General features: G+C 42.3%; 1 protein-coding gene across 3 annotated transcripts in view; it reads right to left on the reverse strand.

Moving 5' to 3' along the window:
- RTN4 (reticulon 4) overlaps positions 1-25152 on the reverse strand; it is a 74185-nt gene that overhangs the window by 42385 nt on the left and 6648 nt on the right. The window contains exons 2-3 of one of the 3 annotated variants that reach the window (XM_045011336.1): positions 14256-14312; positions 11006-13459 (exon numbers count right to left, since the gene is read on the reverse strand). The exons of 1 other annotated variant lie outside the window; for it this stretch is intronic. In XM_045011336.1, coding sequence (XP_044867271.1) covers positions 11006-13459; positions 14256-14312 — 2511 coding nt within the window. The remainder of the gene's footprint in view (positions 1-11005; positions 13460-14255; positions 14313-25152) is intronic. One more of the 3 variants, XM_045011337.1, reaches the window with a different exon arrangement.

Genomic DNA, 25152 nt, shown 5'->3' on the forward strand with positions numbered 1-25152 from the left:
ATTTCCAGAAGTGCAGAAAACCCACATCTCCCACTGACTTTCAACTGACATTTATGATATTCAATGCCTTTGTACGTTGTGTGTTTGTGGGACAGGAGGGCAGAAAGGTTAAAAAAAATTAAAAACAATAACATCACTTAAGGGAAACACTACTGGTGTACAAGTATTTTTCATAAAACTATGTAAGTAAAAGCAGGTATTATTCAAACACACGGAGGGGTGAATGAAGTTTGGGAAATGGAAGAGGATCAAGAAATGTAACGGGCTTTTCATTTCCTAACTTCTAAGAGCATTTCAGATAAAGAAAGAAAAACAAAGCTATTTGACAATATCCTATTGAACTGCTCTGCTTAGGAGTTTGTCACGCCTTTGTGCAGTACTGTGTTGGGTGAAAAATATATGCTAAATTACCCTTTTCATTTATAAACTCTAGGTGGCACCAAACTCCTCATCTACAGATATTCCTCTCAATGTAATTGTTACATAATTGAGTTCCTGAAAGTGCGGCCTGTACAGGGAGATTTTGGCAAACCAATAAACTGCCTGAACTCACTATTGTTTATTGCTAAAAGCAGCCAAGTCAGCAGGCCGTAAAATGGCCATGCAGCAGCCTTAGCATAACCAAGACAGAAGGGGAGGGGGTTTCGGGTTCCACAGAAAGGTGAGCTTGACTCCGCATCCTTCCTGATAAGAATTGTGTTGAATTTGTTGATACATGAATTTTAGAAGAACAGGAAGTTTGTCCATGTGCCCTCAGGAATGTGTCTGACAGGGCCTCAAGGCGTGCAAATTCTGGAAAAAACACACCTGGTTAATCAATGACCAGAAGGAAACCTGTCACTTGACCTTTGAAACTGCTTGCTTAACAAGTTTTCTTTAAGTGATATGTCATTGTACTACTAATGTATAAATTAGGGGGGAAAGTTTGAGTTAGCTGGACTCTTCGGGAGGGTTTCTTCAGGAATTCTCCCTCTGGATACATCTTGTGGTCCCCACCGGCAGATTTGGCCACCGGAAAGCTGCCGCTGTGCCACTCGAGAGCCACGCTCAGCTTTGGTAATTATTGAGGGCTGGGGGTGTTTTACTAACCTGTTGAAGACGTAAGTGCTTGAGACTAAGTAAAGTTTAGCTTTAAGTGTAAGCTCTCTTGTGTTGTCCTGTTTGTGCCAGCCATCTATTGGTCAGATGGCCTTGTCTCCCCTGATTTATTTCCTGATATCACCTTGCAAAGAGTAAAAGTTACCAAAAACTTTGGGTTGAAAGAACCCCAGGTAACAGAATTTGAAGGCCCCAGCGAGGATGGTAGAGAGGAAGGAGACGGATGGCACAAATAGTTTGTGGTTTGTCCATTGCAATAGGAGGTAAAAGACATCGGGAGTGGGATCGCTCCCTACGAGTTCCTGTGTCGCAGTTCATGAGTTAATTTACGGATACATTCCGCTACTGGGACTCTGAACTCAGGCTGATTGCCTGCTCCACTGGAGCAGGCAATGTCCAGAGACAGGGAAACAACTGGAAAGGAAGAACAGTTGAAAATGATGTTGGGAAACAGATTGACAGATTTTGTACAAGAGTATGGGAGTAATGGATTCTGGAAGCCTGGTACCTTCACTGGCCCCAGACCCTTCCTGCAGCTCCACAAGCAATGGGTTATCTGGGTTAGTGCAGGAAGGTAGAGAGTTCTGAATGTTAGAGCAAAGAAAAAGGCTGTTTTGCAGGAGTTGTGGATATTTGCGACAACACTGGATCAGCAGATAGATTGGCTAAAAGACCAGGTGCAGAAATTGGAAAGAATCAGAGCTGAAAAGGAAAGCGAAGTGATTAATTTGAAGGCAGAATCTGATGCTCTCAGAGCTACGTCTGACACAAGCAGCACAGATTGTAGAAATGCAGAAGCAGGTGTGTGACAGTGAGAGGGTCAGTGGCAAGCTGCAGGAGGAAGTTTCTGAGTTGACAAAGCAGACCACAGAGAGCAAAGTTGCAGTCAGAGCCCTTTTAAAGGCCATAAGAATGGCCCTACTAGGTCAGACCAAGGGCCCATCCAGCCCAGTATCCTGCCTTCCGACAGTGGCCAGTGCCAGGTGCCCCAGAGGGAATGAAGAGAACAAGTAATCATCAAGTGATCCATCCGGTGTCACTCATTCCCAGCTTCTGGCAGAGGCTAGGGTCACCATTCCTGGCTAACAGCCATTGATGGACCTATGCTCCATGAATTTATCTAGTTCTTTTTTGAACCCTGTTATGGACTTGGACTTCACAACATGCTCTGGCAAGGAATTCCACAGGTTGACCGTGTGTTGTGTGAAGAAATACTTCCTTTTGTTTTAAACCTGCTGCCTATTAATTTCATTTGGTGACCCCTAGTTCTTGTGTTATGAGAAGTAGTAAACACTTCCTTATCTACTTTCTCTACACGAGTCATGATTTTAGACTTCAATCATATCTCCCCTTAGCCGTTTCTTTTCCAAGCTGAAAAGTCCCAGTCTTATTAATCTCTCCTCATACGGAAGCCATTCCATGCCCCTAATCCTTTTTGTTGCCATTTTCTGAAACTTTTCCAATTCCAATATATCTTGAGATGGGGCAACCACATCTGCACACAGTATTCAAGATGTGGGCATACCATGGATTTATATAGAGGCAACATGGTATTTTCTGTCTTATTATCTATCCCTTTCTTAATTATTCCCACCAGTCTGTTTGCTTTTCTGATTACCGCTGCACATCGAGTGGATGTTTTCAGAGAACTAACCACAATCATAGAATCATAGAATCTCAGGGTTGGAAGGGACCTCAGGAGGTCATCTAGTCCAACCCCCTGCTCAAGCAGGACCAAACCCAACTAAATCATCCCAGCCAGGGCTTTGTCAAGCCTGACCTTAAAAGCCTCTAAGGAAGGAGATTCCACTACCTCCCTAGGTAACCCATTCCAGTTCTTCACCACCCTACTAGTGAAAAAGTTTTTCCTAATATCCAACCTAAACCTCCCCCTCTGCAACTTGAGACCATTACTCCTTGTTCTGTCATCTTCTACCACTGAGAACAGTCTAGATCCATCCTCTTTGGAACCCCCTTTCAGGTAGTTGAAAGCAGCTATCAAATCCCCCCTCATTCTTCTCTTCTGCAGACTAAACAATCCCAGTTCCCTCAGCCTCTCCTCATAAGTCATGTGCTCCAGCCCCCTAATCATTTTTGTTGCCCTCCGCTGGACTCTCTCCAATTTATCCACATCCTTCTTGTAGTGTGGGGCCCAAAACTGGACACAGTACTCCAAATGAGGCCTCACCAGTGCTGAGTAGAGGGGGATGATCACATCCCTTGATCTGCTGGAAATGCCCCTACTTATACAACCCAAAATGCCATTAGCCTTCTTGGCAACAAGGGCACACTGTTGACTCATATTCAGCTTTTCGTCCACCGTAACCCCTAGGTCCTTTTCTGCAGAACTGCTACCCAGCCATTCGGTCCCTAGTCTGTAGCAGTGCATGGGATTCTTCCGTCCTAAGTGCAGGACTCTGCACTTGTCCTTGTTGAACCTCATCATATTTCTTTTGGCCCAATCCTCTAATTTGTCTAGGTCCCTCTGTATCCTATCCCTACCCTCCAGCGTATCAACCACTCCTCCCAGTTTAGTGTCATCTGCAAACTTGCTAAGGGTGCAGTCCACACCATCCTCCAGATCGTTAATGAAGATATTGAACAAAACCGGCCCCAGCACCGACCCTTGGGGCACTCCACTTGATACCGGCTGCCATCTAGACATGGAACCATTGATCACTACCCGTTGAGCCCGACCATCTAGCCAGTTTTCTATCCACCTTACCGTCCATTCATCCAGCCCAGACTTCTTTAACTTGCTGGCAAGAATACTGTGGGAGACTGTATCAAAAGCTTGATTCCAAGGTCTCTTTCATGAGTGGTAACAGCGAATTTAGACCCCATCGTTTTATATGTATAGTTGGGATTATGCTTTCCAATGTGCATTACTTTGCATTTATCAACATGAAATGTCATCTGCCATTTTGTTGCCCAGTCACCCAGTTTTGAGAGAGCCTTTTATAGCTCTTTGCAGGCTGCCTCGGTCTTAACTATCTTTACTAATTTTGTATCATCTGCAAATTCTGTGACCTCACTGTTTACCCCTTTTTCCAGATCATTTATGAATATGTTGAACAAGATCAGTCCCAGAACGGACACCTTGGGGACACCACTATTTACCTCTCTCTCTTTCTGAAAACTGACCATTTATTCCTGCCCTTTGATTCCTATCTTTTAACCAGTTACCAATCCATGAGAGCACCTTCTCTCTTATCCCGTGGCAGCTTACTTTGCGTAAGAGTCTTTGGTGAGGGATCTTGCCAAAGGCTATCTGAAAAATCTAAGTACACTATATCCACTGTATCCCCTTGGTCCAGATGCTTGTTGATCCCCTCAAAAAATTCTAGTAGATTGGTGAGGCATGATTTCCCTTTACTGAAACCATCTTCCTCAACAAATTATGTTCATCTAAATGTCTGACAATATTGTTCTTTATTATAGTTTCAAACAGTTTGCCCAGTACTGAAGTCAGGCTTACAGGCCTGTAATTGCCAGGATCACCTCTAGAGCCCTTTTTAAAAATTGGTGTCACATTAGCAGTCCTCCAGTCATCTGGTATACAGAAGCTGATTTAAATGATAGGTTACAGACTACAGTTAGTAGTTCTGCAATTTTACATTTGAGTTCCTTCAGAACTCTTGGGTGAATAACATCTGGTCCTGTAAAAAGTAACACAGAATCCTGTGGCACCTTATACACTAACAGACGTATTGCAGCATAAGCTTTCGTGGGTGAATACCCACTTCATCTTTTGCAGAAGTGGGTATTCACCCACGAAAGCTTATGCTCCAATACTTCTGTTAATCTATAAGGTGCCACAGGACTCTGTCACTTTTTACAGATCCAGACTAACACGGCTACCCCTCTGACAGCTGGTCCTGGTGACTTACTGCTGTTTAATTTATCAATTTGTTCCAAAACCTCCTCTAATGATACCTCAATCTGAGACAGTTCCTCAGATCTGTCACCTAAAAAGAATGGCTCAGGGTTGGGAATCTCCCTCACATCTTCAGCCATGAAGACCGATGCAAAGAATAAATTTAGTTTCTCCACAATGGCCTTTCCGTCTTGAGTGCTCCTTTAGCACCTCGATTGTCCAGTGGCCCCCACTGGTTGTTTAGCAGGCTTTCTGCTTCTGATGTACTTTAAAAACAAATTGATATTACTTTTTGAGTCTTTGGCTAACTGTTCCTCAAATTCTTTTTTGGCCTTCCTAGTTGTTTTTTCACACTTCATTTGCCAGTGTTTATGCTCCTTTCTATTTTCCTCACTAGGATTTAACTTCCACTTTTTAAAGTATGCCCTTTTGCCTCTCACTGCTTCTTTCACTTTGTTGTTTAGCTATGGTGGCTCTTTTTTGGTTCTCTCTGTTTTTTAATTTGGGCTATATTTTTAAGTTGAGCCTCTGTTATAGTGTCTTTAAAAAGTTTCCACGCAGCTTGCAGAGATTTTACTTTTCGCACTGCACCTTCTAATTTGTTTAACTAACCTCCTCATTTTTGTGTAGTTCCCCTTTCTGAAATTAAATGCTACAGTGTTGGGCCGCTATGGTGTTTTTCCTGTCACAGGGATGATAAATTTAATTATATTAGGGTCACTATTACCAAGCGGTTCAGTTATATTCACCTTTTGGACCAGATCCTCTGCTCCACTTAGGACTAGATCAAAAATTGCCTCTCCTCTGGTGGGTTCCAGAACCAACTGCGCCAAGAAGCAGTCATTTATGATGTCAAGAAACTTTATCCCCTGCATCCCGACCTGATGTTACATGTATCCACTCAATAATTGAAATCCCCCATTATTATTATTCAGTTATTTATTTTAATAGCCTCTCTAACCTCCCTGTGCATTCCACAGTCACTATCACCATCCTGGTCAGGTGGTCGGTAATATGTCCCTGCTGCTATATTATTCTTATTAGACCATGGAATTTCTGTCCATAGAGATTCTATGGTACAGTTTGATTCATTTATGATTTTTACTTCATTTGATTCTATGCTTTCTTTCACGTATGATGCCACTCCCCCACCAGCATGACATGTTCTGTCCTTCAGATATATTTTGTGCCCTGGTATTACTGTATCCCATTGATTATCCTCATTTCACCATGTGTCTATGATGCCTATTATATCAATATCCTCATTTAATACAAGGCACTCTCGTTCACCCATTTTATTATTTAGACTTCTAGCATTGGTATATAAGTACTTTAAGAATTTGTCTCCTTTTAGTTGTCTGCCATTACACGATGTAAATGAATGGGACTCTTTTATTTGACTGTTTCTGATCAGACCCTGCCTGTATTTTATCAGGATTCACAAAGCAGAAGCCAGACAGACCACGGGAAATGCCTGAGATTGATTTGTGCCCTTAAGGCTCAGTTGGGAGAGCAGAGGGGGATCATGGCAGGGATCTGAGGGAACTGTAGTTGGGAGGAAGACATAGAATCAGAGGAGGATCCCAATGCATAACTCCCTTACTGCAATTATGAGCTGAAGGATCCTGGTGAGTTCATCCTAGATCCCATTGGGCAGTCTCCATATAGTCCCCTACAGGAATCACTTGAAGAGTTGCAATGACCTCCTCCAATGGCCCCCATAGTCAATACCTCTGTCACAAAAAGGGGACCTCTGGGAGGTCAGGGAGGAACAGAGGAGCGGCTGGAGACTAGACCCTTTACCCCTGACCAAGTTAGGGCAGTAGATAAATCAGTTGGCCCACTGAATAGGAGCACAGTCTTGGGGTGGATGGTAAGAGTATCTGGCATGGCTGTATTCACTCCAGCTGATGTGTCAGCTATATGCAGGGAGTGTATGTCCCCCAAGGATTTTGCAGGGCCCCCTTATGATATCCAGATGCGCCACCCCCCAGAGCAGATGATACAGTGAAGCACATAAATGCACAGAGAGAAGTAATACATACCCTCTTCCTGGAAGAAAGCCCCACGGTTATATTTCACCAAGAGAAGAAACGGTCCGGGGAGAGAGTAGGAAGTTATATAGGCAGAAAAAAACTGGCATGGAGACATTCTAGGCTGACAAATGTCATTAACCCAGACTTCGCAGCCCTCCCTTTCAAACAAGCTTTAATCCAAGGATTAACCACAAAAGTACAACCTGATAATAAACAGAAAAGCTTATTGCTTTTGTATTCTTAATAAGGAGCTGTTTTTCTGTTTAAAAGGATATTACGAATTAAAAGTGTGTTTGACTAAATGTGGTTTTAAGCTATATAAGCTTCTGTGTTCCTCTGTTAGAGAGACCAGCTAGGGTTGGCTGTGTCTCTCTGCATGCTTGTAATAAAGTGGGCCTCAGGCTGTTCTGATCCAAACACAACGCGTGGTTAATTTTTCCACCACAGAGGGGATAGGAGGCTTACATCTCTGTCTCCTCACCAAAGGCAGGGAGCCTCATGGTGGTTAGACCCTGTGAATAAGGGGGACTAAGCTGTTCGGGGAATAAGTGGGGCTATACAGTTGCGCTATAAATAAAGACACATGGATGAAGCACCAAGAAGGTGTAGGGACTCTTTATTGAGCCAGCCAATGCAGGGCACAGGCTCGAGAGGGCGGAGACCTTTGTGGACCCTGTGACAGGGACTAAAAACAAGATTTTTTGCTATAAGCTGGGGATATATCAGTTGAAAGTGACAGTGGAGGAGAAACACCTGGGTGTATTGGTTTATCACAAGACGACTATGAGCTGCCAATGTGATGTGACCATGAAAAAGGCTACTACAATCCTAGGATGCATCAGGCAAAGTACTGGTGGGACCTCATCTGGAACACTATGTGCAATTCTGATCTCCCATGTTTAAGATGAATGAAAACTGAACAGGTACAGAGAAGGGCTACTAGGACGATCCAAGGAATGGAAAACCTACCTTATGAGAGGAGACTCAAAGAGCTTGGCTTGGTTAGCCTAACCAAAAGAAGGCTATGGGGAGATATGATTGCTCTCTATAAATATATCAGAGGGAGGAAGAGGAGTGATTTAAATTAAGCGCCACAAGAACAAATGGCTATAAACCAGCTATCAACAAGTTTAGGCTCGAAATTAGATGAAGGTTTGTCACCACCAGAGGAGAGAAGTTCTGGAACAGCCTTCCAAAGGGAATAGTGGGGACAAAAAAGTAAAATAACTGGCTTCAAGACTGAGCTTGGTAAGTTGATGGAGTATGATGAGACTGCCCACAACAGCACGCAGCCAATCTGCAACTGCTAACAGCAAACATCTCTAGCGACCAGTGATGGGGTACTAGATTGGAAGGGCTCTGAGTTACTACATAGAATTCTTTCCCAGGTGTCTGATTGGTGGGTCTTGCCCACATGCTCAGGGTCTGACTGCCGTATTTGGAGTTACGAAGGAATTTTCCCCCGAGTCAGATTGGTGGAGGCCTTAAGGGGGTTTTCGCCTTTCTCTGCAGCATGGGCCTGGGTCACTTGCAGGTTTAAACTAGTGTAAATGGTAGATTCTCTGTGACTTGAAGTCTTTAAATTATGATTTGAGGACTTCAGTAATTCAGCCAGAGGTTATGGGTAAGGTTCTGTGTTTGTCACAGAGGTCATGGACTCCATGACTTTCCATGACTTCTGCAGCGGCCAGTGCACCTGAGCAGCTTGGGCAGCCCCAGGCCAGGCTCACCGACCACTGCTAGGAAAATCTGAGGCCCCCACCCCCACTCCCCAGCAGCAGGTATTTGGGTTGGGGGGGGCTCAGGGTTGGGGTGCGGTGCTTACTGAGGGGGCTCCCTGAAAGGGCAACAGCAATTCCCCTCCCTCAGCACCTACCTCCATGTGCTGCCTCTGCCTGCATGCAGGCACCACCCCCCGCAGCTCCCATTGGCCACAGTTCCCAGCCAATGGGAGCTGCAGAACCAGGGCGTGGACCTGAACAGAGGCAGCATGTGGAGCTAGGGTCGCCTCTTCCCAGGAGCCAGGTAGGGAGCCTACTCCAGCTCCTCCCCCCCCCCCCAGTACCCGCAGCTCCCCCTGAGCACCCACAGTGCCCCTCCCACCCCAGTAAGTCATGGACAGGTCACGGGCTGTGAATTTTTGTTAACTGCCTGTGACCTGTCCAAGACTTTTACTAAAAATACTCGTTACTAAAATGTAGCCTTAGCTATGGGTCTATTACAGGAGAGTGTGAGTAAGGTTCTGTGGCCTGCAATGTGCAGGAGGTCAGACTAGATGGTCACGATGGTCCCTTCTGGCATTAAAGTCTGAGTCTATTAGCAATGTGTTTTAAAAAGTTCTTGTTCCAAATAATAACTTTTTTGTAAACAGAGGATAGCTTCCCTGAGTTCAAATGATGAGAAACTAGTTTCAAGAAAAACGCCAGGGAGGTCAACTGGTGTTGGATGTGAAGACTTCATAAAACAGCAAAGTAATACCTTGTAATAATATAAATACCACTATACTAAGTGGCAATAGGATCCAGAAAGGAAAAGAAAAGGTCTTTTTGTTTATTTAAAAGAAACAGCAGCAACTTTTAGGAAGGAAAAAGTCTGCATTTAATTTTAGAATGTTGTGTAATTTTAAGTTGTAAGCTCTTGAAGTAGGGATTGGATAAATAAGGTAATCGTACCAGTAGGTATACACACACGTACACAAAACAGAACCCTTACGGAATTTAAAGTCTGCTGCATGCAGGTAACATGGAATACCAACACAAAGCATAAAAATTAAACTGCACATCATGTATGTAGTAAAACAAGAGTTCACAGAATTCAGATTAATAGGGATACATACACTGAAATGATTGCTGATTCCACTGTATCCACATTTATACTAAACTGAAGTCTATAAAGAATGACCACTACTTGTGCCAGAAGCAGATTTCCAGTAAATCACAGGCTTATGTATAATTCACAAGAATTTTTCAAGAAGGAGCATAGTGTTCTGCACCAAAAAGGCAAGCAATTTTATTTTATCCCACAGTTGACCTGGTTTTGAATGAGGCATATAGTTTGGAGCAGCAATTATGAGACATGAAATGCTGAGAGTCCTACCCTCTACACCTTTCTGCTACTTCAAATCAATGTGAACTTAGCGAAATACTGTGCTAGGGTACAGATCACTAAGATCTCATTTTAAAAATAAGAAATGGGCATCTCTAATATAACTGTATGTGTACAAAGTGATTTTAATGTTCACAGAATATTGGCTTCTTATAGCTCAGCATTTTCAATAATGTGAATATTAAGATCCCTAATGTACATGTAGGCCCACTGATTACAACAATGAAAAGCAAGACATAAGTTATTGCTTAGGCTGTATCAGTGCGCCTTTGATGGCTACTAAGTTGTACATGCAGCTGCAGAAAAACTAACCAGAAAGTTTTAAGATCTGATTTATGATTAAATTCTGTAGGTGAAGAAATAAAGCATTTGAGATAAACTCATACAACGTAAATTAAGAGGCTCACCACCCTAGTTACTATGGCAACCTGCCTTTGACAGATAATTTGGTCTCAAAACTTGGGGCTAGCAACATGGAGATAACATGCATGGCTTCGAGCAATAAAAACTGGTTTCCAGGGCTTTTGATGCCCAGTTTATTGAGGAGCACCAAAAAATTTTGAAGTAAGCAGTAAGCTGTTCTCTTTGCTCAGGGTAAAGCTCTGTACCAATAGACGACCAGTAAAAAGAGGAGAGGAGAAGACTGGGGAAGGGAAATCCACCTTGAGTGGCTGGTAGGCAAGACTGAACACAAAAAAATACTGGTGTAGTCAGGATGGGGAAAATGTTAATACAGTACTCACATGTTAAGCTGAGGGCACCAGAAATATGTTAGACAATAAAATGTACAAATAGTGATCCATTAAAAAAAAAAAGTCATCATTAATGCTTACGTTTATCTAAAGAAATATGTTGATTAGTGAAGTGCAAGACAGTGTATGCAGATTACCTGAGGATTTACTCATCTTTGCTGTAAATATAGCAGTAGATTTTTCCTTGTCTTTAACAGAAGCAACTTCTCTCTCAGCTTCTTTCTTAAGAGCTTCGGGTTTTCCTATACTGACTACCTCTTTCTCAGTGGTAAAAGGTGAAACATCAGTAGGCAGTAACACCACCTTGGATACTTCAGGCATTTCTCTGACCAAAACCTCTGAGGACTTTTCCAAGGCATGAATATTTTCTTCAGCTTTCACTTGCACGTTCTTTAAAGACAGATCATGGGATAGTTCTGGACAAGGCAAGTGACTTGTCTCAGCTTTGATCACATTAGTAATCTGTTTACTTTCATCTTTGTGGGATATTTCTTTGTCAGTGTTTTTTGTCACCAATTCAGGAGCAGTTTTAGGACTGACTAATGTCATAAAGTCTTCTGTCAGTGTGACTGGAGATGACTTTGTGAGTAAAAGAACTTTGTCTACTATTTTTGATTCCTTAAAAACAGACATATCACCTGAATAGGCCGCAGTACTCAACTCCTCCATTTGAAGAGGAATTTTTTCCTTGGCTATTTCTATAAAAGCTGACTCAGAGGGCAAAGTAGTAGTAGTTATGGAAGATTCCAATTCAGGTTGGAAAGACTCCAAATAGGGTTTGCCAGAAGAATGTAGCAAATCTGTAAATCCCTCCTTACCATCATCAATCTTGTCAGTATTTTCAACTGATTTATCTTCCACAGTGAGGGATGCAACTACTTGTTCTTTCTGAGGAAGCTCAGGTGTTGGCTGACCACTAAACAAGGCAGTTTTTCCAGACTGGGGTGACATTTTTTCAAAGGACTCGATATGTTCAGGCACATGCTGTGAAAAACATTCCGTTATTAGTGTCTTTGAATAATCTATAAAGACTGGGGAAGCAGATTCACTGGAGACCTTTGTTTCTTTAATTAAGTCACAAGCAATAGATATATAAGGAGTCTCTATTTCTTCAGCAACTGCACTACTCTTATGATCAGGTTCTTTTAATACAGCTTCCTCCTTTGCTTCTTGTGCCTGTGTTAATGATACATTCACCGCCGCTTGGTATGGTGGAGATTTCCCCGACTCTTGTTTTACATTCTCACAATCAACGACAGAAGTAAAAGCTTCTGATGAGGAGGCTTCAAGCTGCCCAGAAGTAGCATCTGCACCAGCAACTCCAGTGTTTAGTGGGGCTTCCATAACAATATCAGGCAAGACTGGAGATGGAGCAGCTTCAGCTCCTTCAAATGAGAGAGAGAGCTGTATCACAGGTTTCAAAGGCTCTTGTGATGACTCAGATGTTTGGACTAAATCTATATGTGTTTCATAAGCAAGTTTTGTACATGTTGCATCATGCATTTCACTTTCATATGCTTCTTGTACTAAATCTGGAGTAAGACCTTCAGGCATATTTGTTGCAGTATCAGCAGACATCTCTGATAAATTATCTGTTTTAGCATAGTCAGCTTCCTGGCTCTGCCTGCCTACTACTTCAATGCTGGTATCATTCTGTTCTGTGCCAATCTGGGCATTCATTTCTGCTATTTTTTTCTCATCCGTTTTATTTTCTGACATCTCCTCCTCTAATGGAGAAAGAGTTTTAGCTATATTGTCCTCAATTGTTACAGTAGATTCAAATTTAGCACAAGTAATATAAGTTTGTGACAATTCTTTTATAGCTTCTGGGGTGCTTGGGAAAGAAAGATCTTCATTACTGCTTTCACTTTTGTTTTCAAGATCTTTTTGTATTGTTAGTATCTGAAGTTTATCTGCATCATATTTCTCATCTAAACTGCTTTCTAATTTGCTATCTACCTGACTTCCAGCAACCACTTTCAAGCTGCTAACTCCATGGCAAGTATCTTTTACCTCCCATATTGGCTCAAATGGTTTGAAGTCTACATATTCTTCCCTTATAGGAGTGTTTTCTTCGAAAGCCACTTTTTCATCATCATAATTGCTATCATATTTCACTTTCTTGGTAGATGCCTCTTCATCATGCTTTCCAAACAAATCAACAGGAACTTCTGGAGATGTATGGTGCTGATGTGCAGGGATTTTTTCTAGATCAAACCTTTCTTTACTGTTCTCTAGCAGCTTTTCTTCTATAGTCTGTGATATAATGGCCACGTCTGCTTTAGCAAATGGGAATTCCATTTCTGAATATTCCATCTCTGGCACATCTCTGGCATTTTTCTCTACAAGAAATGGATTCCTAGCAATTTCTTTAGTTTCTTTATAAGCCTCACTTTCATTTTTGTTGTAAATGCTTCTTGCAGGTAATCCATCTGATAGCATGCAACCTTTGATATGCTCTTTAAAGGGATCGGCTGAGAGAGGAGAGAGAGAAGGAAGAGAAGCAGCAGTGTCAAGCAGGACTGCAGTGAAATCCTCTTGGCCAGACGACATAGTGCTACCTGGCTGCTCCTGCAAGTCCATAACTTTTTCTGTGACCATGGACAGAAAGGAAAGTTAGAGAATGCAAGTGTTCTTAAAGTTAATGCAAATTGTATGACAAGTTCAAAATAATATTAGTTATTAAAATATTCCTCTAAAACTATCATAAATATTACTAGCCATTAAAATAAAGTGTGGATTAGAATATAATGTTATTCTATTTCACCTCTTTTAGCAAGCAGGGAAGTATGCAAAAGGTTAGAGAAGCAGCAACCTTATGCAGTGCAAAGATTAGTTAAGATCAAAGGAGGAGAATAGTATCCAATCCAAGTATCACCAATAAGAATGTTAGGCAACTCTAACCAGGTGTGTGTGTTGGCGGGGAGGTGGAAGGGGAATTGGTCTTATTTTCCTTTTTACAAAAATGTGATTCAATGGATAGCATATTAGAAGAATAGCCACTGAGTAAATGCTATACCATGGAGTTCATTTACACATGAAATACTGCAGAAAGTTATTACTGATTAAAGCTTTCGCTAGTCAGTAAGAGCAACTATGCTTTAAAATTTTAACCTGTTAATTGTATCACATGATTTCCTGTATCAAGAGTCCAAGAATCTACAGAGCAGTAGCTTGTTTATAATAGGAACTATCTGCCATCTATAGAAATAAATGCTTATTTGAATCTTGAGCAGATAAACTGCAAGCTTAGAATTTGGAAGATAAATGCTATTCTTGGACCCATGCTAACTTTTAGTAAATGCAAACTAGTTGGAAGGAGTTAATGAGATGACAGTCAAAGTGCAGAATGTACTCTAAGACAAAAGGCTAGCAGAAAGAACTTGCCTGCAGAGGAGTGCATCAGAGGCTCAGATGCAGCAGGAAGAGCAAAAAGGGTCTCATCTGAAAAACAAATACATAAAACCTCAGCAGAAATAAATAAAGGCTAGGTAGTTTGAAAAGAAGAGTAAGCAAGCAAGTATTCAGTTCACAATCAGTAACAATGTGTAACTAGTATTTACATCCACATTAGAAACCACAGGACTATACACAAACCAGAAAGTATGGTGTCTCTGAATTCAGAATTCTCCATTTTATCATGCGGGTGTTACTAAGGTTACATATGCTTCCCTATACCCCAAGCCAGGAGCTCCTTCTAAGACAGAGCAGTAAACTACAGCAATTAGTCTTCATTCTTAATTGTCCAAGCTTCTATGCTACTATTACTCCTGGGGGAATTCTGCACCACTGTCCATGCACAATTTGCACAGAAATTAATGTTGTGCATGCAGAATTTCCACAGAAATGAGCTACAGATCCACTGGACCCAGCACATAAAAGACACTGCCGGGGGAGAAGGAGGAGGGAAGGAGTACGAGCTGGAGAGTTTCTGGCAGCTGCAGTTCTCAGTACATCCTGAAAGAAGGAGGCAGCGTGCGGGAAACTTCACACAAGGCCAGGACGCAGCATCAGGCTGTTTCTTCCTCTGGATCCCTGGGCTCTGGGGGTATGGGGTGAAGGTGTCTGGGCTGGCGGGGCCCACAGCTGAGCTCTGGGGGGTAGGGGGGGCATGCGAGTGTCTGGGCGGGGGGCTCTGCAGCTGGGATCTGGAGGATGAGAGGGTAGTGAGTGTGGGTATCTGGCCTGGGGAGCTGCCCCACAGCTGGGCTCTGGGGGGGGGGGGGGTAGATGCAGGCATCTGGCCCTCCTGCTGGGCTCTGACAAATAAAATATGCAGAATTTTAAAATAATTGTGTGCAGAATTTTTTGGTTTTTTGGTGCAGAATTCCCCCAGGAGTATACTAAAGCAGAGGTTCTCCAACTGGGGTCCATGGACCCTGAGGGTCTGTAAGGGTACACCATAGGATCCGTGAGTCATTTCTAGCTCCAGGGGTCACGATCAGTAGGGCCTGTGGCCCTGGAAGACTCCTTCCCCGCCCTCCCAGTGCCTTTTGCACACTGCGGAACAGCTGTTCCACAGTGTGCAGGAGGAGCTGGGAGGGAGAGGAAGGAGCAGGGACAGGGTGCACTCTGGGGAGGGGGCAGAAAGAGGCAGGAAGAGGAGGGGCAGGGCTTGAGCAGGGGTGGGAAGAGATGGAGTGGGGGCGGGGTCTGAGGCTGAGCAGGGGTTCAGCACCCCCAGGGAAAATTAGAAGCCAGCTTGAGGGTACGCAAACATTTTAAAATCAAAATGGGGGTCCTTGGGTTGCTAAAGTTTGAGAACCACTGTATTAGACTCCTAACAATATAAAAGAATAAATTATCCAGAGTTGATGCTGCCATGCTGTCCTTAATTTACCCACTGTAGCCACATGTCACAGAAAGATGACTAATCTTGCAACATTCAAGTACAAGACAGGAAGTTAAAGGGATGCCTTCAAGTTAAAGCTGCTCTAGGACATTAAAGTTAGGAAATGCAAAAAATTTAATGTACCGTATATACTCGCTCATAAGCCGATTAGTTTATAAGCCAACCCCACCCCAGATGAATAAGTAAAAATGGAAAAATTTTATGACCCATTCATAAGCCGACCCTATACTTCAGGGGTCAGCAAACTTTGGCTCCCGGGCCATTAGGATAAGCCGCTGGCAGGCTGACATGGTTTGTTTACCTCAAGTGTCCACAGGCATGGAGGTAAACCTAAGTAAACAAAGTGTCCCCGCACGCCAGCGGCTTACCCTGACGGGCTGGGACAGCAACTGGTGGGGAAATTATTTTGGAGAGAGGGGAGAAGCTGGGGGTCAGGGGAGTAACCCCTGTGACCACCCCCCACATGACCCCACTCCTAGCCCGGGACCCCCACACTCTCCCCATCCCATCCCTTCCCACCTTATTGGGGGAGGGCCAGGGGAGGATGTCCCTGGCCTGGCTGGAGCTGCTCCGGCAGTCTGGGCAGCGCAGCCACAGGCTGCTCTGGCAGGCCAGACCGGGCAGCGCGGCCGCAGCATGTTCCAGCGGGCTGGGCCAGGCTGCACAGCCGCAGCGTGCTCCGGTGGGCCAGGCGGCGCAGCCACAACCTGCTCTGGGGGACGGGGCCGAGCAGCACGGCTGCAGCCTGCCAGCCTCAGAGCTGCAGCTGCTTTGGAGGCTGGGGGAGCGCAGCGTGACCAGAAGCAGAGAGACTCTGGCCCCGCCTCTTCCCTTCTGGCTGTGCTGCCTCTCCTTGTTCCCTCTGTTGGAGAGAGGGGCTGCGTTCCACCTCTCTCTCTCTCTATACCCGTTCATAAGCTGACCCCTTCTCTGGTGCTTCCCTTTTTTACTAAAAAAAATTCAGTTTATGAACGAGTATATATGGTAGTCAATTTTATATTTAAATTATCCCGGTTAGATTCTCAATTTCTCATCTCATTGAGATAAACAGGGTAGAAGGGTTGCTATTATTTGTTTGAAAACAACTTTTCTGCATGGCTAAGTTTACAGAAACACACAATAAATGCTCCTAAAAAGCAGGCTGCAAGATAATCTATACTGTCTTTTGTTGCTTTGTTTTTAATCTGGGTTATTCCCAGAGATCTTCATGGTGCTTCCTGGCAACATCACAAAATATCAGAAGTCTTATTGTAAGCTACAGCATCTCTGATGTCACATAACAATGCATTACAAGATATCTTCAGTGAACTAGGAAGTACTACAGAGTTGTACTGTTCCTGATAATATATTAGCATGCATTTATTTGGAAGAACTTTCCTAGGAGTTTCTGTATAACATTGACAATCTCTCTCACACTGGCTCTCCAACTAAGAATCTGAGCACAACACATAAGGCAGATTCAGTGTACAATGTGGCATGTAAAAAGGTGCAAAACATGTTCAATGGGTAGCAAACAACTGGAAAAAAAAATCACTTCTATCATTCAGACAATTTTTTGCCAAACCTGGTTGTGCAAGTAGCTTAAGATGAACACTGTTCAGATGCCAAATTTCAAAGTTCAGCCAATTTAGTTTTATGAAATAAATGTCTTTTCTTTTTAAATGAAAAAAAAATAGAGTCTGGGTTTTTTTTAATTTCTAGAACTAAAATGGCTGTAAGGATTTGCTCAAACTCTATCCTAAAGTTCATTTTAGCAACCACGATTAGAAAATTTCAACCCTAATTCAGAATATGTGAAAGCAATATTCAAACTGAATTTTTAAAGTGACTATTCTAATACAGACTAGATACTCTCACTGGATACTAGTCAACATGCAGTACTGCAGGTCACAAAAGAACAAGCGTATTACTGGCTGAGATTTTATGGTGTGTGTTATGCAAGAGGTCAAACAAGATAATCACCAGCCAAGCAAAGGAAGGTCTAACACCCAGTTCAACTGCATTTCTCTGTCAGTAACAACAATTTTGGAAAGCTCCATGCCAGCAACTTCAAATTTTCAGGTTGTTTTAGGCATCAGTGATCACAAGCCTATTGATTTTGGTGCAAACCAGAACACCCCAGAAAAACCCAGTTCACAGAAAAACAGATGCAGGCTGCCTAGAGGAATCTCTTTGCGGTGCTATGCTGCTAACTCTACATATCAGAGGCAGCAGCTCAACTTGCTGTAGCCTGGACTCTATCAGAAATAAAAAGGAAGGTTTGTGGGGAAAAGGAATGAGGACCAGAGAGGGGAAGTGGAGGTGGAAGAGGTTCAAGCCAAACACACATATTTTCTCTCTCTCTCAAAATTAACGTTTCAGACTAGAACCACGTTTAAAAGGTTTCCCTTCACACCTCCATTCACCACTCCAAGGAAAGTATGGATATAGTAGCAATAAATAAGAGACCATGTCACACAACTGCAAATTACTGGTAGCTCTTCACCTTTTGTTCACTGGGGTAATCTTTTGAACTGTCTCAACCACATACCTGAACTTATACCTAGATAAAGTATAAGGAAAATACTTTAGATGTCAGAACAGTCCCATACAAAAAAAAAGTGACTAATTACAATAGTATTTCTCCCGTTAGACAATTTAACAACAATTCAGATTTACCTGGTTTTATTTCGGATTAACTGGTACCACTGAAGAAACCTGAAGACTCTCCCAATATACTTTAATGTGAACTCTCATAATTATGCCTTTAAACTACATTGTGATTTCATTTAAAATCTGATGATCACTTTTTAAGTCTCAAGAACACAAATAGGCCTTTTGTTTTTACAGAAATGACAATATGGCATGTATATATTGCTTTAAATCCCCATTTTTACTGCTAAATTTTACAGTTACCTGTTAGTAACTGTCTGAAAACAAAGTAATCATGTTCTGATTACAACCATCAGTACTCACATACATGCTATGTATACATTTAGTATAAAAGCTCTAAGTAACAAAGAAAATAGACAAAACAATAAATCAGAGAAGAGCAAAGGTTCCATGGCAACTGAAAATAGGAGTGCACAAGCAAGGCAGCAACAAAAGCCTTCAGAGAAAAGTGAACATGAGAAGATAGTGGCCCTACTGGGTCAAACCAAAGGTCTATCAAGTCCAATATCCTGTCTTCCGACAGTGGCCAGTGCCAGGTGCCCCAGAGGGAATGAACAGGTAATCATCAAGTGATCCATCCCTTGTTGCTTATTCCCAGCTTCTGACAAACACCATTTCTGCCCATCCTGGTTAATAGCCATTGATGGACCTATCCTCCATGAATTTATCTAGTTCTTTTTTGAACCCTATTATGGACTTGGACTTCACAACATGCTCTGGCAAGGAGTTCCACAGGTTGACCATGTGTTGTGTGAAGAAATACTTCCTTTTATTTGTTTTAAACCCGCTGCCTATTAATTTCATTTGGTGACCCCTAGTTCTTGTGTTATGAGAAGTAGTAAACACTTCCTTATGTACTTTCCCTACACCAGTCATGATTTTATAGTACTCAATCATATCTCCCCGCCGTCTCTTTTCCAAGTGAAAAGTCCCAGTCTTATTAATCTCTCCTCATACGGAAGCCGTTCCATACCCCTAATCATTTTTGTTGCCCTTTTCTGAACCTTTTCCAATTCTAATACATTTTTTTGAGATGGGACGACCACATCTGCACACAGTATTCAAGATGTGGGCGTACCATGGATTTATATACAGGCAAAATTATATTTTCTGTCCTATTATCTATCCCTTTCTTAATTATTCCCACCATTCTGTTTGCTTTTCTTGACTGCCGCTGCACATTGAGTGGATGTTTTCAGAGAACTATCCACAGTGACTCCAAGATCTCTTTCTTGAGTGGTAACAGCTAATTTAGACCCCATCAGTTCATATGTATTTGAGAGACCATTTTATATCTTTTTGCAGTCTGCCTCGGTCTTAACTATCTTTAGTAATTTTGTATCATCTGCAAATTTTGCCACCTCACTATTTACTCCTTTTTCCAGATCATTTATGAATATGTTGAACAGGCTGGTCCCAGGACACCTGGGGAGACACCACTATTTACCTCTCTCTATTGTGAAAATTGACCATTTATACCTACCCTTTGTTTCCTATCTTTTAACCAGTTACCAGTCCATGAAAGCACCTTCCCTCTTATCCTGTGGCAGCTTACTTTGCGTAAGAGCCTTTGATGAGGGACCTTGTAAAAGGCTTTCTGAAAATCTAAGTACACTATATCCACTGGATCCCCTTCGTCCACATGCTCACTGACCCCCTCAAAGAATTCTAGTAAATTGGTGAGGCATGATTTCCCTTTACTAAAACCATCTTGACTCTTCCTGAGTATATTATGTTCATCTATATGTCTGACAATATTGTTCTTTATTATAGTTTCAACCAGTTTGCCCGGTACTGAAGTCAGACTTAAAGGCCTGTAATTGCCAGGATCACCTCTGGAGCCCTTTTTAAAAACTGGCATCTGTAATGATGCTGGCTTTAGTGGGACACAACTGAGAGTATCAATTCAGGACAAATTGCTTAGAGCAAGGCTGTTACAGCCCCATGCTGGTGGTTCTCCACCTCTAAGGCACACCAAACCAGCCAAACAAAGAGGACTTCTGTTTCACCCTACTAGCTAACCATAAGTCCATAAAAGAAATTCCCTTAGACACACCAGTTTCCCAATATCACCACCAGTGCCACTCGTTAGGGGGACGAATGGTTATGAAAACCAATACCCCAGTAAAAGTAAAAAAGGTTCTCCTGATCCCAAAGGACCAAGCCCCAGACCCAGATCAATATACAGGTCAGATCTTACCCACAAATCACACTGTTGCCAATCCTTTAGAATCTAAAATCTAAAGGTTTATTTAGAAAAAGAAAGAAATATAGATGAGAGCTAAGATTGGTTAAATGGAATCAATTACATACAGTAATGGCAAAGTTCTTGGTTCAGGCTTGTAGCAGTGATGGAATAAACTGTAGGTTCAAATCAAGTTTCTGGAGTACATCCATAGCTGGGATGGGTCATTCAGTCCTTTGTTCAGAGCTTCAGTTTGTACCCAAGTTCCTCTAGAAGCAAGATTGAAGACAAAACAGAGGGGTTTCCGGGGCCTTTTATATTATCTCTCGTGGGCGGAAACCCCTTGGTTCTCTTGTGTAAAATCACAGCAACAAAATGGAGTTTGGAGTCACATGGGCAAGTCACATGTCCATGCATGACTCAGTTCTTTACAGGCCAACACCATTGTTTACATGTAAGGTAGTTTGAATGTTCCCAGGAAAACTCAGATGTGGATTGGCATCTCCCAAAGTTCATTGTCAATTAAGTGTTTCTTGATTGGGCACTTACTGGGAATAGTCCTCTCTCAAGAAGCTGACCAAATGCTTCACTGAGGCTACTTGTATCTCAATGTGTTTTGATTCTAAGTACTTAGCCAATATTCATAACTTCAACTACAAAAATGATACACACATACAGATAGCATAATCATAACCAGCAAGTCATAACCTTTCCATAGACACCTTACTGGACCTCCTTTGTACAAGATTTGGTGCAATTATAGGCCCTTGGTTGAAACAATGATCTATACGGTCACAGTTCATGTCAATAATGTGACAACGTCACATTAGCTATCTTCCAGTCATCTGGTACAGAAGCTGATTTAAATGATAGGTTACAGTTAGTAGTTCTGCAATTTCACATTTGAGTTTCTTCAGAACTCTTGGGTGAATATCATCCTGTCCTGGTGACTTATTGCTGTTTAATTTATCAATTTGTTCCAAAACCTCTATGACAGAACCTGTCACAGTGGCATAGTTGAGCAGGATCTGTGCACAGCTGATTGCTTTGAGGTACTGGTAGTGATTTTAAGTGAGTTTTAAGTGTGGTGGCTGGAGAACAGACAAAGTGGTTACTGGTTTATTTTCGGTAATGGAAGTAGGGACAGAAAAGGAAGCAAAATAAATAAGATTGAAGATCAGAAGAAACTAGAACTATACAAGTTGCAAATTGCCCAGAAAGGCTGAACACTGGGCACTGGGCAAGTCTCTTTTAACTAACGGTACGTCCACACTAGCTGCCGGATCGGCGGGTAGCGATCGATCTATCGGGGATCGATTTATCGGGTCTCATCTAGACACAATAAATCGATCCCAGAACGTGCTCCCGTTGACTCTGTAACTCCACCAGGGTGAGAGGCGGAAGCGGAGTCAACAGGGGAGCCGTGGCCGTCAATCCTGTGCCGTGAGGATGGGAGGTAAGTCAATCTAAGATACGTCGACTTCAGCTACGCTATTCTCATATCTTAGATGGATCCCCACCCCCACCCCTCCCCAGTGTAGACCAGGCCAAAGAAGCCCCTGAGCTGAGTGCATCTCAGTTTCAGTGAACTGCAGATGGGTGTGGCCCAACCTCTGTCTGTGCTGAAGCTGACTGGAGTGTATTTTTCAATTCACCTAATACAAGTACTGTAGTGCAATCTCTTGATCATAAAAGTTGAATTTACAAATGTAGAATTATGTACATAACTGCACTCAAAAATAAAAAATGTAAAACTTTAGCGCCTACAAGTCCACTCAGTCCTACTTCTTATTCAGCCAATCGCTCAGACAAACAAATTTGTTTACATTTGCAGGAGCTAATGCTGCCCGCTTCTTGTTTACAATGTCACCTGAAAGTGAGAATAGGCATTTGCATGGCACTGTTGTAGCCAGTGTTGCAAGATATTTACGTGACAGATGCGGTAAAGATTCATATGTCCCTTCATGCATCGCCCACCATTCCACAAGACATGCTTCCATGCTGATGATGGGTTCTGCTCAATAACAATCCAAAGCAATGCAGACTGACGCAAGTTCATTTTTATCATCTGAGTCAGATGCCACCAACAAAAAGTTGATTTTCTTTTTTGGTGGTTGGGTTCTGTAGGTTCCGCATCAGAGTGTTGCTCTTTTAAGACATCTGAAAGCATGCTCCACACCTCGTCCCTCTCAGATTTTGGAAGGCACTTCAGAATCTTAAATCTTGGGTCGAGTGCTGTAGCTATCTTTAGAAATCTCACATTGGTACCTTCTTTGCGTTTTGTCAAATCTGCAGTGAAAGTATTCTTAAATCGAACATGTGCTGGGTCATCATCCGAGAATGCCATAAAACGAAATATATGGCAGAATGCAGGTAAAACAGAGCAGGAGACATACAATTCTCCCCTAAAGAGTTCAGTGACTTTTTTTTTGCATTTTTTTTTTTTTAAAACAAGCATCATCAACATGGAAGCATGTCCTCTAGAATGGTGGCCAAAGCATGAAGAGGCACATGAATGTTTAGCATACCTGGCACATAAATACCTATCAATGCCAACTACAACAGTGCCATGCAAACAACTGTTCACATTTTCAGGTGACATTGTAAACAAGAAGCAGGCAGTGTTATCTCCTGTAAATGTAAACAAGCGTGTTTGTCTTAGTGATTGGCTGAAGAAAAAGTAAGACGGAGTGGACTTGTAGAGGCTCTAAAATTTTACATTATTTTGGTTTTGAGTGCAGTTATGTAACAACCACCAAAAAAAAAAAAACCCTACATTTGTAAGTTGCGCTTTCATGATAGAGATTGCAGTACTTGTCTGAGGTGAATTGAAAAATGCTATATCTTTTATCATTTTTATAGTGCAAATTTTGTAATAAAAAATAGAAAGTAAACACTATTCGCTTTGTATTCTGTGTGGTAAATTGAAATCAGATATTTGAAAATGTAGAAAAACATCCAAAATATTTAATAAATTTCAATTGGTATTCTATTGTTTAACAGTGCCATTAAAACTTCAATTAATTGCGATTATTTTAATCCCAATTCATCTTTGAGTTAATCGCATGAGTTAACTGTGATTAATCGACAGCCCTCATTAGTATTTAATAATAATTTTTGAATGTGTGAATATTTGTTTATTGTTGCATTTATATTGTTGTTGTTGTTGTTATTACTAGCTCTGTAAATTATGGAATGAGAGGAACAGGAGCCGCCCCTTTAAGAACAGGGTGAATACCCTTGCAGTGAGCTCTTTCAGAGGCCTATCAGCAGTGTATGTGCTGCTGTCTGAGGAGGCTAGCTTGCTTTGGGAGGACTTGGCCTACAAGAAGCTCTGAAGAAAGGTTAGAATTCCAAGAATAAACTGAGAATAAAGTTCTCATTCAAAATCTGAGCCTTGTTTCTGAAAGCGTAACAAATTCGGAGGGTCCATCAAGATTCTTTGTCCTGGACTACATCTAGAGGTTGGTCAGGCTAACAGGCATAGGTCTTTTAGTTCTTACAGTAGAAGCCCACACCTTTTAAGAACAAGAGGTCAGGGTTCTTTACCCATTGTTGACGGCCTACAAAGGGAAATGCTGTTACATCAGCAGCAGAAGAGGAAAGTCCAGGAGAGCTAAGCAGAATAGAATGGGGCAGCTGGGGAGCAGAGAGAACAGAACCAAATGGCTAGGAAATATGTCTAGGGAACAGAGAAGCAGGCACAGGAGAGAGGTGAAGGGGGGACACGCAGCAAAGAACCCACGTGCAGGGGAGCAGAGGGAGAGCAGAACAGAATGAATAGGAGTGTGGATATGTAAAAGACTGCCCATACTGTCTACTTTGTTTAAAAAAAAAAAAGGAGGATGAAACTTACCGCATTAAAGTTCATTAAAAATAAATGAACTAAATTTACTCTGAATTGTTAGAAATTGTTGTTGTTTCCATATGGGTGCTATGTAATCCTGGAGGAAGAAAAATGGTCTAGACAAATGCCAGTGGTAGAGGAGGTATCCACAATACAATCCTTTAACTAAGTTGGGTTCCACCTCAGGAAAATATTCAAGGGCCCTTAATTTAAGGGGTAAGTAAAGCACAAGCCAAAATGGCACTGCAACAAAACTTAGGGGCAGGTGGTGGGGGGCAGTCTTCCCATTTGTTAACATAAGTGAAAAAGTATCCTTGAAATAGGGACCCTGAGAGCAGCAAAGTAAACTGGCATGTCAGTTTCACACCTATGCTCAAATCAGCAAAGGCTGCAAAGGAGGAAGGGACTGAAAGTGACTGAAGCCCTTCTCCCCTGCTGTCGACAGAATAGCTTACCTCCGGCAGCCAGGAGAGCTCCAAATTGGCAGATCTCATCTAACCAAGGCAAATATGAAAGGTGGGATCTTTCATTTAAAGTGCTGCCCTGAACTCTGATGGAAGTTTGGTCTACTTCTCCCTTTCCGGACACCAGAGAAAGAAGGATTGTCTGTGCTGAGCTTCCTACTACAGCATTACTTTTAAACCACACTGGGCTCATTCTCTAGACCCCTGACAAAAAAAAAGTACCATCCTCAGGCTAGTAGATGTAGTCCTCTAAGCAATAAGGTTTGATTTTCCAGAGATCACAA

Source organism: Mauremys mutica, chromosome 3, assembly GCF_020497125.1.
Source record: "Mauremys mutica isolate MM-2020 ecotype Southern chromosome 3, ASM2049712v1, whole genome shotgun sequence".
Lineage (NCBI taxonomy): Eukaryota > Metazoa > Chordata > Testudines > Geoemydidae > Mauremys > Mauremys mutica.